The 14,180-nt window shown below is 44.0% G+C and overlaps 1 protein-coding gene across 3 annotated transcripts in view; it reads left to right on the top strand.

Moving 5' to 3' along the window:
- The first annotated feature begins 1,409 nt into the window (after positions 1-1,409).
- LANCL1 (LanC like glutathione S-transferase 1) overlaps positions 1,410-14,180 on the top strand; it is a 675,259-nt gene continuing 662,488 nt past the window's right edge. For 2 of the 3 annotated variants that reach the window (XM_069615911.1, XM_069615909.1), the window contains exons 1-2: positions 1,420-1,625; positions 2,407-2,508. In XM_069615911.1, the coding sequence (XP_069472012.1) occupies positions 2,428-2,508 (81 nt within the window). In that variant the 5' untranslated portion in view covers positions 1,420-1,625; positions 2,407-2,427. Of the gene's footprint in view, positions 1,626-2,406; positions 2,509-14,180 lie in introns of all 3 variants that reach the window. The other variant, XM_069615910.1, reaches the window with a different exon arrangement.

Raw genomic sequence — 14,180 nt, 5'->3', positions numbered from 1 at the left:
AAGTTAAGGGGTGACAACATGTACTTCTACGTCCCACCCATCTTCCTGTCTGTTGTGGATCAAAGAGTATCTCTGTTTAATTGAGCTGTCGGTGACTCCTGATCAAAGCGCAAGTCTCCCTTGAGGGTTGTGGCGAGAACAGACTTTCTGTCTCTATCAAATTACATATGTCTTGCCTCTGAAAGGGGATTTCCTCTGGGGGTTGCCTACTGTAAACAGTTTTCCCAGACATAACATTCACTGGCCTTGATACAGAGGAGTGGGAGCTAGCGTCAAGCTGACACATTGCATATTAAAGAGGTGTTGGTGTTTACCATCCCTTGTGAAAGTTCTGTTTTCAGGCCTGTTTTCATATAACTCTCTACAATATGCGCTGCCACCACACAAAACCTTGACAATAGAACAAGGCGGATCCATGGAGCCTTTGATATTTTAATTAGGCTGGCCATGGGCCGAGGAAGGTGTTGCTTTCCCCCCGTCAGCGATGCTTTGATGTACTCGTGGCTGTCACATTACAGCCAAATATGACAGGGAGGACTGTGCCTGTAGGCTTTGTAGCCCGGAGTACACTTGACTATGTGTTTGTTGTGCGGTGAGCATAGGCAAATGTGTGAGGATTAGCCCCACACATTTTCTGAGGTTGATCTCCCATCATTCATTTTAATTACAAAACTTCAAAAATACCCAGGCGAGCACACACTCCGCGTGCGGATGGTCAAATTACTCACAAACGCTGTGCTAGCAATGCTGTCTCCCAACAAACAGATTTGCACACCTTCCGGGCTTATACAATAAAGGTGGTAACCCACCCAAAAAGAAATTATCTGCTATGACCCACCCTGGGGCCCTATAAGCTTGAGAGTTATGCTCATGCCATCCGTTAACAAGTAATTGCCATGTCTTTTTTCTTGGATTCATGCTTTTTTTCCTCCTTTAAAATGGAAAAGAAAAAACTACACGTGCCAGAAGTCAAAGTAAACAAACGTGACTGGTTGACTTTCTCAGCATAATGACGGAAAACTAGAACGCTCTGCTAAAAATGTGAGACTTGACTGAGATTGCTTTCCTTTGTGTCATCACAAAAACGGTCCAAATGAACCACCGGAGGTCCCCAACAGATTTCACTTCAACGTTCAACACACACATCGTCACTATAACATTCCATTCACTCATTCTTTGCACGTGCAATCGTACATGCTCGCATACAGCAGAAAGACAGGCCAAAACACGTGGACGTCCCTTCTTATGTATACCTTTTGACATGTTTCAGTAAGGTTGGGCGCGTTTCAGCAGCAAGGGGCGCTGGCATCACGAGTGGGAGGAGCCTTTGGAGAGTATGTGCGAGCTTCAGGCCAGTGATTGGCTAAACGCGCTGTCAGGTAACGGGAAAGGGAGGAAGGGGCGTGTGTATAGACTGTCACTGCTGTCGTACAGTGAGATCTAACCTGCTGCTGGGGTGATAATACGCGTGTGTACAACTGCGGCCGTTGTCCACTTTTTCGCATTTTTTGGGGCTACAAGTCGTACAACGTGTGACGCAGCAACATCAGAGGCTGCGTGGGAGATAATTGTGTCACTATAATACGCTGCGAGGCTCAGTGTATAGGACTGCGACAACAACACAGGTCGTTCTTTATGTTTTGAGTTTTTTTTCCCCCAGAGGTAGCGGGATTAAATGTTTAGTTACTGCGGAGCGAATACACGAATGCAATAATAGTTTAAACAGCGGGTCTGAAATGAAGTTGTAGTGGCCACGGGGAGAGGTCCTTGTATGTATTGTTCTTTAAAATGGCAGTGAGACGTGCATGATTTTGAAGTTTGACATTTGACTAGTTAGTAATGTTCCTATTTAAAAATAAATGTGTAACGACTCTGGCTTTCATAGTTAAACCTTACTGGTGACTGACGCAGCCAGCCCCACAGGCCTTTATTTGACATCTCTGTCCGACATGGACCGAAAATGTGTCCCCAACCGGTTTTTCAAAGGAGAATCTGACACTTGAGTCTGCCGTTGCCTCGTTTTCTTCTAATGTTCTTTAGGTATCAGTCTATATTCATGCTCACTGTTCTTTTTAAAATCAAAGAGTCGCACTCGTGACATGTTGGGTAGCTGCCCTGTAGACATTTTGTTATGTCGTGGTAGGCAGCTGTTATAGTATGTTATGGTGGTAGGGCAGCAGTTTTTCTCTGTTTGTAAAAACATGTTTAATGCAATGCAAACAAAATCGATCTTGCTGCAAATAGGAGACATGCTGTGAGACTTAATGTGTGGCTTGATAGCAGTGAAGGCACTGATGTAAATATGTGTCGGAGACAGAACCCATGGTAGTCCTGCACGTGTAGCTTTTCGGCCCATACTTGTTTTTTTTCTTCTCTGCATAATTTCTTTCATTTTCTCCCATCTAGGCGTATTGACCTACGGCCACCATGTCAGAGCGGGCCTTCCAGAACCCATACCCGGACTTCAATCCTCACCAGCCCAGTGGTCACTTTGATACTGCCGGCAGGGTGAGTTTGGGGAGTACAACGTGAGGGGTTGGGCCGAGTGACGTTACCTGTATAGCTCGCACTGCAAACAGAATCAATTATTGCTCAGTCTTGTCAGGCCTTTCAATACACACTTGTTCCTCTCAGGGCAGTGTTTCATGTGTGAACGGCTGGTGGTTTTCTTTCGACCATATTACTCCTGTTTTGACACCTCGATGAATGCAATTGCCTACTCAGTCTCTTGTTAAACTTACTTGTCAGATGTTGAAGGCTGTTTATACTTCCACTCTAAGTTACCTGGCTGACAAGCTCAAGACTTGTACCTTCTAGAGCGAGCGGTACGATACGCAGTTAAAATACAATTCGTTTTGAGTGCCAACACTTAAAAAGGATTGAACTTTCCTGCAGATTCTTAAGAGCAGCTTGATCATCCTACATTGCATTCTCTGAGCTTCAGATTTGTCATATAGAGGGGCACTTAAAATCTAGCCCGTTCGTTGTCATTGGTTTGTGGATTTGGTTTTGTAGTATAGTTGTAAATCCATGTACTTGTGCTATATAGATGGATACCCTTTTAGTTTACTAGATTTTAGTACGTACATTTAACTTTTATTGTTTGTAACATCCCCTGTGTCCTAACATGCCCGTTGTACTGGTTTGAGATTTAGTCAGCAGCAAAAGAGAATGGGCTGCTGCTTGGCACAATGTGCACCCTCATAACCTCTTTCCGATTTGTGGCCGACCGGCAAAAAAAGTATCTGGGGTTTTCCGCATCCACCCCATTCTCTAATGCATGGAGCAGATACCCAGGGAGGAAAGCTCTGCTGCGGGGTTTCTTCTTCTGTGCAGGGAATTCGTGTGCCTCTTTTCCGGGATCGGTATTAGTATCCCCATAGAGATGCATTATTCCAACAGATCTCCCTGGCTGTTCATGCACCAGACTGAGGAGTCGGTGAGAATCAATTGTGATGACTACACAACTTGTTTTCACTCCTTCCCCTGTAGGAGTTTTGGTAAAAGGTACTCCCTGATGGTGGAGAGTGTACCTATCATGTTCAGTGGAGACTGTTTTGGAACTAGGGCTCTGGAAGATGAAGCAGGATACTGGTTAGACACATTTAAACAGACATAGCCTGGATCTGAAACATTGGCAATAAACGACTCCATAAACCTCAAATTGTAGTTATTACTTACTACATTGTTATGGATGAAGAAAGAACAAGGTATGTTAAGCATATTAAATGCCCCTGTATGCCAGTAAATGATGCGGTCAAGGTAAGTAGTATTGTTAAGCGGCTTCACTTCAACACTACAGCTAAGTCAATGCCTAGTCTGGGATGCTGAGGGAAACCCTTATTGATATATTTTTAGGTCCAGCTCATGTACTCTGGATGACAACCCTTATATAACACCCCTCTCTTAGAATCCCGCTGACCCCACTGAGCCAAGAAGTAGGTCTGTTTTGCAAATTTAAAAGGTTTATTTGAGAAATATAACAATATATATATCTATCACACTTTTATAATAAATTAATATTGGATATCACACTTAAAATATGACAGTGATCAACAATGGATAATGTTCTACTGGTAAACTGATTTGGTTACTTAGAAGTAGTATAGAGGATGAGGTAGCTGAAATGCTTTATGGTTTCAAGGAAATGCAAGGTGTAATAAAATGCAGTACAGAAATACTTGATATGATTTTAGCAAAAGATAAGATAAGATAAGATAAGATAATCACTTTTTCACCCCCCCCCCCCCTATGCAATGCAAGGAGATGGAAGTAACACACACAGCCTTCAGGAATACAATCAAATACAATACGGAATTCAGTTCCCCCCCCCCCAGCAAGCTTAGACAACAGGTATGCTTTTTAAAACACGGGCAAGAGTGCTTTGTAATGTGGTGGCAAGGAAGTGAAAAATGCTAAAATTGCTTTTAATTCCCTATAGGAGGTTCAGGGTGAGTGGTAGACACTTTAAATCAGTTCAGGTCAGCCCTAACAATGGTTCAGGGATGGTTATTAGGTTGCAAACAAATTTTAGCAGTTCAGGCAAAAAGCGGCTATGTTTTTACAGATGATGAAATCGGGCCAAATCGCTGTAAATTTTGCGAGTGCGTAAATCGCAATTGCGGTAAAAGTATAAGGAGTAGGAAGTCGGTTTTAGGTTCGTTGGAAAGCCTAGAATCCCAGCTTTAAAATTAAAGTTAAATTTAGTTCCTAGCCCAAACGGTCCAAGAGATACGGACGATTTCATAAAGGTAGATTTTCGGATTTAAAGTAAAACTCAAAATGACAGGTGACAGCTTCCAGCTGCAGAATTGACAGGTGACAGTTGTGCATCTTTAAAAATGACAGATGACACGATTTCTAGGAGGCTGTTCTAATTAGGTTAAAATAGTTTGGATTAGATTATTTTAACTAAGAGATTGGGTTCTGCACAGTTCTGGCAGATACTCACTCCTAATTTTGAAATGAATGGGCCTCGTCACGGATCTGGTCAACTGAACTGGACTTCGGGCGGTTCTGCTCACAGCGTCTGGGTCAGCTCTGCTCTGCTGGTCTAGCCTCTCTGGATACAGTGGCCTCTGGTTCTGGATACTGCTCTGCTTTCCGGTCCGGATCAAGTGGATTCTGGATGTAACTGCTTTCTGGGTACTGGTAAAAGTTCTTGGCAAAGAATTCAGAAAGCTGTTGAATAGTTTGGTTAGGTTTGCTGGATTCTGAAGGCCTGCTGATAATACTTTTGCTTGCAGTGGGCCTTCTAGGTTCAAAGTTCTGTAGTCTATGGGTCTCTGGTTCTGGTCTCTGTCTGGATGGGATGTCGGCCGTCAAAATGCTCCGCAGAAATGGAAAATGAATGTCCCTACCTGGGTTTCAATGTTCCTTTTATGTGTTTTGAAAATGGGTGTGTGCCTGGGCCTAGCTAAGCCTGCCCCTCTCTACTTGTCATTGGCCCAATTCTCCCCTCTCCCATGATTGGGGGAAGGAAATGGATGGTCATCATGATGAGGTCTGTTAATGGATCAGAGGTTCCTCCCCTGGTCAATTTGCCCACAAATCTATATTTGATTCAAATACATATTTTCCCAGATACACAATTTGTTGAAATTACATGTACACATTATATATTTCTTATGGTCCATGCTTGTCCGCCTCTGATCTTCCTGGGGGCTTGCATTAAAAAATGACAACATTTTGCGCTTTTTGATTGGTTTACCAATATCGGACATTTACCAAAAATTACACAAATGTGCGCAAGGAGTATGGACATTAATTGATGAAGTGTCAGATTTTTAACATGCAGACATTTGGAGTAAGACCCTATTTTCCGCTAGCAACCCCCCAGAATACACCACAGGGTCCTAACACCTCTTAAAACGTGCACAGAAAAATCACAAGAATAATGATATTATTTATATAATTTTGACCAGTCCGCTCTGAGTTATCTATCTTTTTAAAATTATGCCCTGGTCAAAAAGGGGTGTGGCTTCCCACATCACATGGTGGAATAACTGGTTTATCCACTTCCCCCAAGCTCAACTTGCTAGCAGAGGCACTGCCCCTCCCAGTTTCCCCCAAGAGGAAGCCACTTTACGACCCCCCCCAATATAACATTTGCCTGAGCCCAGGACAGGGCTTTGTTCAACCTCCTGCAGGTGCCCCTCCCCTAATCTAATCAGAGAGGTGTCATCTCCTTTTGGTGGGGAAGCAGGATGCAGCTAGGCCTGGGAAGAGTGGCTGAGCAGGTTTCTCCTGTCGGGGGTAGTTGTCAGGCAGAATTCAGCTAAATGTCACTTTAGTTCCCAGTGTAAATCAAACTTACAATCTTTACATATCCATTAAATAATTACTTCCTTCAAGTCATTTCAAAATATAGTTTTACAGTGTATCCACCTCTTAGCAAGTCTTTCCTTGGCCTGGTTTGGGTTCCTCTGTTCAGTTTTACACAAAAGTCTGGTGGTTTTAAAACGCCGGCTTTCTGAAAGTGGTGAGTACCGGTATTGCATCCATTTTTGAGTTGTCTTGAATTTGACAGGAGATTTTTGCTATTGTTTTGATGGGCATCCTTACATTTGAGTGGTTATGTGGAACCCCCCCCACAAGAAGGTTGAATCTTTAGAGTGGTCTTGTGCCCATGATTTCAGCAAATTTTTGACATCAGTAAAACTGATTTTTTTGAACAAAGGTCTCCGGTATTAGCTATCTTGCAATGTTTGGAATGGACATTTGGAGCTTGCACTCAAAGAAACAGAGGTGATTTAAAAGTGCTTTTGCTCTGACAGGTGCTGCTATTTTTCCTTTGGCACCACCTTTCACCCCTGGCATTTTTGGTATGCGCACAACTGCGTGGTTCTCCTGGACTCTGGGATGGAATGATGGGCGGCGACAGCTCATCCCTACATCTACCCAGTCTATTGATTCAGCATGGGTCAAAACCCTTCACAGTATGCACACCTTTCTTTGAAAGACCTATTGTGTAGAACGTGAAAGACATCCAATTGGATCATTTTTAATACGTTTTGGGTGCAGGGGAGAAAATACAGTTCTGGTACAAAAAACTGCTACTGTATATCAAGAGAGAAGCGGTGTCCTGATGCCAGTAAATGATGAGCAGTCTTTGGGAAATGCACACATCAATTTGTTTGGAGCTTCCGATCCACTTCCCTGAGAATGCACTACTAGTCTCCAATGCTAGGTGTGTATGAGTGCTTGCTTCCCTTTTGATTTATTTGTGTTGGGAACATTACAAACCGTTCATGTTTAACAATAAAACAAAATTAAAATATCACACAAGCTCATTTAAAATTACTAATATTTCTCATTTCATTACAGTATTCTAAAACATTTCTTTAACTTTTGGTACATAATGGCCCCCGCCCAAATTCAATCCCATAGAACATCTATCTGTCACTACTCTTATTTGTAACACTCACAACATTCCCAAGATATTTAACTCTTAACCAATAGTCCTGGGCATTTTAGAATTAGATGGTATACCGTTTCTACAAAAGCATTCGACCTACAGAATCTACACCCTTGGTCTTTCTTTGGCTGGCCTAATTTTATACCAACAATGTGTTGTGTTATATAGCGATTCAAGTGTAATCTTAAATCTTGTGATCCTACACGTAATACCATGGCATGATCCCTCCCACATATTATATGGATATCATTTGTAAGATTTAACTTGTCTCTATGTTCTATCCCAATCCTAGTCCCATAGTTCTGCCTTTGCATTGTGCTTATTTGCCTCCTGTACCTTTTATGGGCAGCAAGCTGAAGAGTGAATCATGAACGGTTGAGGTTGGAGGGAGACAAAGTGGCTTTAATTATCCCAACTAAAACAACACAGAAGAGTTGATGGCTAAAGGTTTAGTTAATCGTAACCGCTGGGATTACTTTGGTCTACCCTCCAGGCCATTGTTCTTCAGCCTGCCAAGCCATTACAGAAAGGGGAAAGACCTTGTGCAAATCAAGCTTGCTCCCACCATAAATGGAGCAGTTAATCCAAACTGCTTGGTCCCGTCCCTTTTTTGGCCTGAGGCCACAAGCAACCACAGACATGTTTCTGCCTCATTGGACATTCTTGGTGGAGTGTAGCTTGGGTCTGTAGGCCAGCACGCTGGGCTCCCGGTTACTTCTGGTTTTGTGAGAAAGGGATGTGACCAATCGGTTTCTCCTTTCTGTAATGGCTTCGAAGGCTGAATAACGATGGTCTGGGGGATTTCCCGGAGATCTTGTATTTTGTTTTGTTTAATTATCCCAAAGCCACTGCCGTCCATATAACCAATATTCACCATAGACTTAGTCTCGCAGGTAAAATTCAGAAACTATGGGTTAAAGCATAAATACCCCCCCACCCTTCCTTCATTCTTTTGATGACTGCACACCATGAACAGTTAAGATAACTCGCTAACAAGTACATTAATGACTAAATTCCTGGGAAATACTGTACAGCTAGAGCGAGAACCACCATTTGCCATACCTCTTTCTCCATTTAGGCTGTCTATGGTTCTTAATCCAAAACGTCCCTTTCCTTTCAATTGGGGAGTTGGAGCCTCATATATGTAGCCCTAGTGTTTCTTGCACTTGGCTGGAGGTTGGGGCACCTGAGGACCCCCTTTAAAAAAAATTATTAAACACAGTTATTATAAACCTATTCAGTTGCCCAGTCATTAAGCTCCCTTCTTTTTCTTTCCCTGGTGTGATTCCTTTTATAGGGATCTGCTATGCTAGTCCAGCCTCCCTGGAAGGCGGTTGTTGAGGGATCTTTAGGTTGAATTGACATGACAGAACAGCAGACTGCCTTATGCCAATCCAATGGCACGTACCCAGGAAGAGCGGCCAGAGGGTGACTGATGGGCAACTCCCTTCCGTAGGGGACTTCTGGTAGGCCGCCATCTATATCAACCACCACACACCAGGGTATTTACCTTGTCAACTTTACCCTGCTACCCTCATAAACGGCTACCCAACACCTATATACATAAATAAATCCATACATAAGTAAGCAAGTACATGACTAATACATATTTACATTTTATATACACAGGGGTGTGGCTGCAGCAGTCGGCCACATCCAATTAACCTTGTAGGTCTTACAGGGTTTGCACATCACCTTGGGTTGACTGGTGTTTTGGGGTGAAGCCCACCCCTCCGTAGTGCTTCCACAGGGCGGGGCCCACCCCTTCCTATTCCTTCCACAGGGCTGATCCACTCCCACCACCCCAGGTGCCTGTGGAGCATTGCCACTTTAATTTAGAGCACATGCCCGTCGAAGGCCCTCGCAGAAAGCGGCACCCCATTACCTCCTGGTACACAACCACCAGCCTGGTGGAATCACTCCATCTTTCTGATGCTCCATGACCTTAATTGGGCGCTGCAATCACCACAGCGTCACAGCATGTTCAGTTTTCGTAGCGTGTTCAGTTTTCTTCCTGTGGATCCCTGGTGCCTTGTGGGATGCCACATTCACTGTTGCAACTTGGTCGCGCAAAGGCATGTCTGTTGCAACACATTCACTGTTGCAACTTGGTCGCGCAAAGGCATGTCTGTTGGGGCGATACCCACCACCCTCTTTTTCTGTCCAGACCCATTACTCTCCTCTCTGGCATGGACACATCATGTGCTGGAGATAGGGATCTTCATCCGGGGCACAGGGAGGACGTGGCCTGGGATTTCTCCTCGTGGCCTGTCCTCTTGATGAGGCAGGTATGCACCACTCCACTTCTCTGGACCTGCCCCAGCTGTAGCAGGGCGGGACACCGGGCAGCAGGCCTCGCCCCCTGGTCCAGGTCTGCCGCCACTGTGCGGATAGGGTCTTTGCCGTCCTGATTGTTGCCCGGCCTGCACCAGACATGCATTCTGGGGCTTTCTTCTGAGTGGCCCTTGGGCAGGCCGACATAGCTGCAGTTTTTCGTTCTGCACGCTGGCCAGGGTTCGCGCATAATGCAGGGCTGCTCTTGGCATATATGACTTGGCTGAGACAAGGCCACAGCGCCCCTGGGAGCACACTACCTCTTGCTCTCTCCTTCCCTACCGCTTTCCCCAATAGTTTCGTTTTTAAGATTCCAAGTCCTTTTCCCTTTCCTCAGGAATGGAATGGGGCAGGGGAGACAGTTTAATTGTTCTTTCCCATCAAAGGTTCTGCCCAGCCCCACGGTGGGGGATGGATAGACCAGTCCACAAAAGAACAGGTAAGTCCTTATAGTAACAACAGAAACATATATGCACACTTTCAATAAATGATTTCAACACCCATGGTACTGTGTCTGTTTATTTATATCTCTTTCCCTCGGGTTGAGAACTGCAGCCAACCAAGCCCGGGGCCCTCTTTGGGCCAGGTGCTACACATGGTGGGACAAACCATAATCCAGGAACAGGCCTATTGAATCTTGCTAGACCAGGATATGCTGGTCTCTGGTCCTGAAAACAATGCCTGGGTTCCCTGTGTTGTGCATGCTACAGAGCGCAAATTATTTTCAGAGGATGAGGACATGAAGAGCACAGGTACGTAGAGAGAAGAATTGTCCCTCTCTCTCTCTCCACACTATAGGTGCAGAACTGCCCTGTGGAGAGGGTATACAGTGTTTATACTGAATTTTTTATATTGAATGACTTTTATATCGAAACGTTTACCTTGAAAACCGTTTTATCGAATTATTTAGGGTGGGGTAAAGGGTTAAAAAATAAAACAGAAATGGTAGGGATGGGTTTATAGAGGTAGGAAATGCATTTGATATACAAGTTTTCATGATAGAAGTTTAGATATATGGGCATTCGGTATAGAGACATCGAGCAGCTATCTGCAAGATCTATTATTCATTTGTCCATCATTGGCTCTTAATAAGTATTTGCTTTTCTGGCTTACTGTTGTTTTTAATATTCCCACTTCCCTCCCAAAAGCTCAAAGCTACAAGCAAGCATGCACATACATGCAAATGTACGGACAGCTCTTGGAGTGCACATTACTGTTAGCTAAAAGAGTAGAAAAAATTAAACCTGACTAAGCGTCTTGGAACATTTTCTTCTACTATTCAGGCAACCAATCTGTGTTTTTGTTTTGCTCTCACTTGATGTCTCTCACTGCCCCTTTGCTAGTAATAGCTTATCCCCACAAGAGTGAAATCCCACCTCACTGATTTCCCCCTACCAAATGGCACGTAAAAAAGTGGCTTGACGATATGCAACTGGAATGATTTGCCCTCAGCTGTTACTCAGCCAAATCCATAGACTTTATTGTTGACCGCAACCTCTCCTTCCAAAAGCAACTACCCAAGAAAGCTTAAACGACCTGGCTACTTGCCACACCCAGCAAAATCAAACCCATCAACCCCCACGTCTGTACAATTTGCACGCTGTGGTTCAGGTTGTCATGATTTCCCACATTTATGGGGAACAGCCTCTTAACGGCACCCCCAAAGGCGCATTTGCCCCCAAGGGTGCCCACTACACTGCAGCGTGCCTCATTACCTGATCCTGCAAATTCAACAGCACCTCCCCCTCCCTGAGCGAACATCCCTGGCTTTCCCTCCCCATAAGCATCTTATTCAAAATGACTTCCATTATCTACAAAGCAGTCTTGAAAGGCACACCAACATACCTGGCGGCTACCACAACTGTGGATGCTGTTGCGCCTTCCGTAGCAACTCTATCAAAAGGTTGGTGTCGCAGCTAGACCGCAAACTGCCCTTCTTCTGCCACATTCCAAGCCACTAACTCTGCAGTTTCGGAACGCCCCCGACATCATCTAGTTCTGCAAAACCCTACAAATGTGGCTCTTCTGTCCATACCTTGTGCATGGATAAATCCACGTTTTTCAACCGTTCTGCTAACAGATCTGTGCTACTGTTAAAAACACACCATGCCCAAATGCTGGCTTCTGCACATCATGAAGTACTCTGCTGCTCTCGAGCTAGGTTTGTGCTACAAAAGATAAACAAAGAGCTTTTTTGTGCGAAGGTAATGCTTTTTTCTTAATTTTCCTCACCACCTATTTTCCTCCTTGTTTCCGCACCCATGTCACTATTTGACAAATGTCCCTCTTGCAATAGGGTCCGAGTATTAAAAAAGATTAGCATGCCTTGTCAATTTGCGTATATATTACAAGAAAATATCACACAACTATCGAAGGACGGGGAAGGCTTCTAGAGTTTTGTGCAGTTCTGAAACATTGCAAGACCCAATTGAAGTATCAGCTATGGGGCGAGCACCCCCCACAAACAACCAACCAGGACAAGGCTGGTGCATTCTGCATCATTGCTCTCACTGCAAGCACCTCTTAATGTCGAGAGAGATGGTCATTGTTAGAGCTACCAGCAAATTACTTTGTCAAGAGATGCCTCAATGTTGAGGGACTACTCGACATTGAGTCATTTTCCATCAAGCACGTCTGGAAGACCTTTCACATAGATATTCTCATAGTGGAGTTAAACTTTATCACAAATGGCTTCGAAAATACTCCAACTCTAAAATATGGTTTTATTATGACTTTCATGAGGGTTCAACCAAAGGCCATTCTCTCCTCTCTCTCCTCTGGTCTCCCTCTCCAATAGCCCATGCTTTCCTGATCCCCAAGTGCAGCACTAGAGATTGGTAACCCCTACTGTCAAGGATGTAGCTGGCTAGGTGTGAAGGACTAAAGACAACCGCTTTATCTATCTTTCTCTTCTAGATGTAACCTGATCGTATGTCACAAAAGGAGAATGATAATAGGAACTGGTGTCTCCCAAATGCTCAGGTCTCACGTGATCCTTTCACTCTCAAGGCTCTTCTAGTCCTTACCCTGATGCTCTGTCCTTGCTTTCCCTTTCTTCTACTCTCCCATCTCTTCCTCCCACTCTGTCTCTCCGTCTGATGTTACTCTGCATCACATCTATTCCAATGCTTCCCTGTACACTCTCATCACGCTACTCTACTACACTCCACCCCTTTTTAATCTTACAGTCGCCTCCTTCCACTCTCCCAATCACACTCACTCAGTGTCGCTTCCACTTCTACACTTCCACTTAATCTCACCCACTCACTTCACTCACCATACATGTACACTCGCACCCAAGTACCACTTTCACTCACCGCATGCTCTCATGAGTGTATGCCATTCCTCATTCAACTGCTCTTTATGTGCCTTCTTGTATTGGGGTGGTCAGGAAAGGTCCCCACGACTGAGGGCAGGGGTTTGGGGGGGTGGGGTTTGTTGCATGCGCCATATTGATGACTGAGGGTGCAGCGAACTGAGTGTGATGTTGCAACTTCATATATATCCAGTGTAGTTAATTATGGATGGGATGTATTACTGGGCCTGAAGGTGCGCGTTACAAATAAAACAAATACAAAAAATACAAAATACTGTAGTGTTAAAACTGATATATATTAGCTTACATGCGCACAGAAAGATAAAATGTTAAAACCACTGAATGAAACACACAATTCACACATGTGAAGTACACCCAAAATGAGAGACTGGGAAAGATTTCAATGCACCTGAAAGTAAGCGGGCTGGTCATAGAGAACTCGCCGTGAAGAAAATATGGCAGTTATTAAACATGCCTGCATACTGACACAAATACATAAGCAATTTGTGAATCTAAATGTAGTGGCCTTTTTACAAATAAATTTAAACACGACAGTTGGGGCTGTTTGCGAAGCGAACTTTGACTTTTGAGAAACTGATTCTGTGGATTCTCCTAGGTGTGCATCCTTGCCCATTCTTTGCATCAGTAGATATTTTGGTGGAATTCCTCGGAGAAATGTTCAGAAGCTGGATACACTTGAGATGGTGGAAGAAGGCTACATTATAGGAAAACAAGTCCTCCTTCCTTTTAAAAATGCAGTGGATCTGGCCACTTCCGGTTACTGTGCGTGTGGCCACTTCTGGTTACTGCCATGACTCTCAATGAGTAGAACTTCCTAGGCTGGAATTAGGGGCTTAAAAGTCAGCTCTCAATATTTAATGATTGCGCCTCCATTCTCCGGAAAATACTCTTAGTTCATACCGTTGAGGGGGGAAGAATAAAAATCAATCTCTCAAATGATGTTGCCGAAACGTTGTAAAGTGCCAAATCTTAGAAAAAATATAATTTTAATGTGTCTTTTGCATATTCATTCACAAGAATGCTAACGGAACATGAAATAATCTTGTAGCATAAACCACAGTTACACAACTTAAAAATCATTATTAATTTGCA

The sequence above is a fragment of the Ambystoma mexicanum genome, chromosome 9 (assembly GCF_040938575.1).
Source record: "Ambystoma mexicanum isolate Mex_15411 chromosome 9, UKY_AmexF1_1, whole genome shotgun sequence".
Classification (NCBI taxonomy): domain Eukaryota; kingdom Metazoa; phylum Chordata; class Amphibia; order Caudata; family Ambystomatidae; genus Ambystoma; species Ambystoma mexicanum.
Note: the sequence above shows the minus strand (reverse complement) of the source record. Positions and strands in the feature narration are given on the sequence as shown.